The sequence below is a fragment of the Phaseolus vulgaris genome, chromosome 11 (genome assembly GCF_051622355.1).
Source record: "Phaseolus vulgaris cultivar YP4 chromosome 11, ASM5162235v1, whole genome shotgun sequence".
Classification (NCBI taxonomy): Eukaryota; Viridiplantae; Streptophyta; class Magnoliopsida; order Fabales; family Fabaceae; genus Phaseolus; species Phaseolus vulgaris.
Genome location: NC_143508.1, coordinates 11,433,417 through 11,438,541, shown reverse-complemented (window position 1 = coordinate 11,438,541; position 5,125 = coordinate 11,433,417). Strand labels below are relative to the sequence as shown.

At 35.3% G+C, this 5,125-nt stretch overlaps 1 protein-coding gene across 1 annotated transcript; it reads right to left on the bottom strand.

Moving 5' to 3' along the window:
• Window positions 1–667: 667 nt before the first annotated feature.
• On the bottom strand, window positions 668–1,630 carry LOC137825071 (aquaporin SIP1-2). Its single transcript, XM_068630749.2, has one exon. The coding sequence runs from the start codon at window positions 1,494–1,496 to the stop codon at window positions 777–779; it is 720 nt and encodes a 239-aa protein (XP_068486850.1). The 5' UTR covers window positions 1,497–1,630; the 3' UTR covers window positions 668–776.
• Window positions 1,631–5,125: the final 3,495 nt, after the last annotated feature.

Genomic DNA, 5,125 nt, shown 5'->3' with positions numbered 1-5,125 from the left:
AATGTAATTATTTTTTGCAGTGATTAGTTACTATTTTAAAAACTAAATTAATATATAATATTTGTAATTATTTTAAAAATACTTACAATTTTTAAATTATAATAAAATATTTAGGACATATAAAACTTTTAACAATTGTGTGTAACTATACAACAGATTATTAGTTTATTTCATTCACATGTATGTTTACAAATAAATAAAAAAAAATCAGAAACATGCCTAGTTGAATTACCATTTGTCCTATTCATTTTATTTATTTGCCTCATTAAATACACTGATAAAAGTTATTTTTTATTTTGAATTTCTTGGACATGTGAAGTTATTGCAAAGTAAAGAGAGATAAGAAAAACAAGTAAATGTCAAGGAAAAACATTAAGACAATAAATATTAAAATATTAAATATTTCTCTTTTATATGTTACTTTTGGATTCATTCCTACTCAAGCTAGAACCAAACTCACGTTTAGAATCTAACATAGTGGACTCATGACAAATTCACTCGTTCTCTTCAAAAGCTAACTAATAACAGAGGAAATTTGAGGAAAACAATGCGAATTAAAAATATCAATCACATCATCATGTCAAAGACAAAATTAAGCGACATAGTATTTACATAAAAACTAAAGACATTTAAACTCTCAACAATTTTTTTTATAATAAAAACTGAGTTAAAAATAACCAAATTTATAATGTACTTGAATTCAATTCATAGAATATGATATAATACAAGTGACGAAACTTGTAGATAAGTCCTACTTAAAATGAAAATGCATTATTTCAAGCCTTCTTTTGCTTGATTGGTGACATGAAGACAGAACGGTAGATGAAAGCAGCTGAGGAAGCCCCTATGAAAGGGCATATCCAATAGACATAAAACTGCTCCCAAGTGTTGTGCTTGTTGTTGATAAAGGCCCATCCAAAGGCATTGGCAGGGTTCATGGAAGGTCCAGTGAAGCCAGAACCAGGGATAACCAAAGCAGCAGTAGCCACAGAAAGCAAATACACCTTCAAAAAAGGGTTTTTGGGACCCCTCAGCATCACAAAGAGGATAGCCATGTTATGAGTGAAGGTCAACAACCCCTCAGCAATAGCACCAGTGTGCAGGTCCACCTTCAAGAATGGACCTTTCAGCATGTGCTTGTACTCAGATGGCATTACCAGAAGAAGAGCCTTGGCTCCTGCAGCCGCACCAACTGCCTGAGCAGGGAACCTAACAGCCATTGATGCAAGAGATGAGTCAGGTCTCAGACCTGCAGTGTAGAATGAAACAGTGGTTGACGGGTTGAAGCTGGCACCACCTAAGACTCTTCCAATGAAGCTTATGGTGAGGACATAGAGGGTGTTGAGGATGGTAGTGATGAAGAGGCCTGCAATTGAGATGGGTTGGAGGCTAAGGAAAAGTGCTAACTCAGTTGAAGCAATCCTCAAAGTTGAGATGATGAAAACCCACATTGATGTCAAAATTGCATCCCCAATTGCAGCCCTTAACACCCCCATTTTTCTCCCTTTTCTTTTGCACTTGGAGGTGGGAATCTCACACTACTCTAACTGCTGTTATATGCCAAGGAAAAGAAGAGAGAAAGAGATATATGGAGCTTTTGTGGATGCAATTGCAAAAGGAAAATGGAGTTTTTACATTGTCCACTTACACTTTATTAAATATTAATATTTCAACATTTTGTATTTTGCTTATATTTTATTAAAGAAATTTTTTATTTAAAAAAAAAATTATTTGTAAGAGGAAAGTGAAACAGAAACTCTATATTTGTGCAGCAGAGTGATTGTTGAAAAAAAAAACAAAAAAAGTGAAAACACTACAATAATTTAGCTGTTGTCTGTCATTGTGGGGACCTCCCAATTACTACCAAGGATATCAAATGTATTATTGGTTTAGGTTATTTTCTTAAATTTATTAATTTTCAAGTCTCATTTTTTCATCAAATTTACTTTTACTGTGATGTGTATATTTTATTAAAAAATTAATTATTTTTTAATAATATTCTTATATCAGATAATATCATCAAGGTCAATATCTTATATAAAATATTGGTAAAGTATTGTTTATTTTAGATTCAAAATTTTATTACAATTTTGTTACTAGACATTTTGAATAAAATATTGTTAGAGTATTATTTATTTTGAAAGTCAAATTTTATTACAGTTTTGTTATTAAAAATATTTTTTTTAAAGTTAAAAAAAAAATATTTAAATTATTTTTAATTTTAATTTTAAAAGACATTTTGAAAAATTAAAAAAAAAAGTATTTAAATTATTTTTAACCTTAAATAATGTGAAACTCTTAATAAATAATTTCATAAATAACAATGTGTGGTTATAGAGCTGGAAACTAAGCTACGTGGTGGATGGAAGACCATTGGAACATACAATAGCTTTTGTGGTGAAGAAAGGAGATATGTGGTGACATGGTGTCCTTTTTGAAGCATCTCTTTGAGAGCAACTCATCAATCACTTCATCTCATGCAAAGAAAACGATGACTATGCCTTCTGTGTACATGGATTTTCTGCATATATTTTAGGGTTTGGTATTTTAATTATATTTATTAAAAATAAACATAACCATTCAATTTTTGTGTGATAATGCGAAATCTTTCAAGAGGATAGAACGAAGTTGTGGATAAAAAATTTATAAGCTTGTTTGATATTAAACCCACTGAAATCGATTTGATCATAATGATGATGAAACTATTGAATAATATGGAATGTCGCAAATCATTGATTGAGGAAGGGGTTTAAACTCTCTTAATTAGTTGCATTTATATTTTGTGAGGTTCTGTTTCATTTTTCTGTCTTTTTATAGGGTTAGAGTTTCTAGGCTTTTGATTATGTGCACTCAATAAATTTGAAGTAACATCTGTCAGTGACATAAAACAATATAAATGTTTTTTTTTAATTTTTAAATAGGCGTACAGGTCAAAATGTATTTCATATTTGATATTCTAGAATATATTTCCAGATTTCAGTTTTCGATATGGAATAATTTTTTGAAATATATTTTAAATTTTTGATTTTATAATTCTTTTAAAAATATATTTTTAGATTTTAGTTTTCAGAAACCTTTTTCCATAATGTATTTTGTATTCTGAATTTATCCAATGAAGACTTTTGAAATTCCAATTTTATTTTAAAATTTCATTTTATTTTTGTAGTGTCGGGTCCGTATGATCACTGTTCGAAGTTCAGCATCCAGTTAAAATTGACTGAAACCATTACATCCAAGCGAAGAGCTAACGACATTAATCAAAGATTAAGCATTAAATAGTGTATCCTTAATTATAGATTAAATCTTTAATCAGACCCAATAACAAATGGCCCACAATAATTATATAAATAAGCACATAATCCAAGAATCAGGTGCGTTGTCATCTAGTACTAAATACACTGAGTGTCGAGTATCGAAGTCTTACTTGAGCGTTGGAGTGTCTTTTGCAAGTATCATTCGAGCTCGGAGTTCACGAAGACGAGGTGTGGAGGAGTGAGAGGTGCAAAAGGAGCTCATTCGAGAGGAAGGAGGGAAGAGTAGACCCCTACCGAGGAGGAGTTGAATCTTTCTCTTGGCTCGAACCCTGTTCGAGAACAATTGGCGTCCACCGTGGAGCTAGAGAATTTGAAAGGAGGAAGAAGGTGGTGGTGTCGACAAGAAGCATGGTTAACGAGAGGATGCATATGTTGAGCATATGACATTGTTGATGTCTCTGTAGAGAGAGATGGCTAAGATGAAGCGAAAGAATGAGGAGGAGATTCTTGCTCTCCGGAGGGAGAATGAGGAGATGAAGATGAAGTTGGCAGAGAAGGTCCATTTGGCAAACCGGGCAACCCACCTGGGAAGTCCCTCACCACCCCCACCGACACTAAGACTGTTGAGGAGCCGAAGCCAACTCATATCCAGGAGGCCGAGGGCGAGTCATATTTGAATAGGTCGGACCCCAGCGCCCTGGACATATCTCGTAGACACCCATTCACTGACTACGTGATGGGAGCAAAATTGTCGATTGTGTGGAAAGGCTTAAACATAGACTGCTACAACGGGACAACCAATTCGGATGAACACGTGGACACGTACACCACGGACATGAGTTTATACACCTCAAACAACGCAATCCTATGTCGAGTGTTCCCCAGCTCGCTGAAGGGAGGAGCCTTGAGCTAGTTTACGAGGCTTCCTCCAAACTTCATTGACTGCTTCGAGACCCTGGTGTCCAAGAATGGGACACAGTTTGACACTAGTCGACTGCACCACCTGACTTCTATCATCCTGGTCAACATTCGCCAGGAGAAGGGAGAATCTCTTAGGCTGTTCATGGAAAGGTTTAGTAAGGTGACCCTGAACATCCGGAATCTGAGTCCGAACGTGGCCATGCATCATATGGTCATGGCCCTACGACCAAGGTCATTTTCTGATAGCTTCTTTTCAATTTGTATATCTAAAATACAATTTAAATTTACACTATCACAACACTCGATTCAGCCAAGGATGCTTACCTTAATAGGCAATCCCTCTCAATACCTAAAGACTCGGTTCGGCCAAGGATGCTTACCTTAACCGATAATCCCTCCCATGACTCGAAGAATCATTTCGGCCAAGGACGCTTACCTTAACCGATAATCCCTCCCGAGATTCAAAGAATCAGTTCGGCTAAGGACGCTTACCTTAACCGGTAATCCCTCCCGAGACTCAACTAAAGCAACAAAGGAATTATATATACTGGTAATCCAACCGAACGACAATATTGTATACTCGGTAAAATTCAATTATTATTACTTGTTCATTTTTAGAAACATGAATGAAGAGGAATGACTAGTATATTGAATTAAAAGGAAAAGGAGGAGATCACACCCCAACCCCAAGGAAACAAAATACATCAAAGACTAAAACCTAATGGTCTTCGTCTTCAGCATCAGTCCTCGGCGCCAAACTCTGAAGGGCAACCAACTCAGCAAAGTTCACCATTTGGCCTTCAAAAATGTCCTTGGTGACGTCGAAGGCACCTTCCAAAGGTGAACCCTTGTAAAGCAGGTGGGCTTGCCGAATGGCCTAGTTGAAGGTTTCGCCCAACATCAGCAAAATGTTATCTTGTTGTTTATCGAGTTCACTCTCCAACGATACT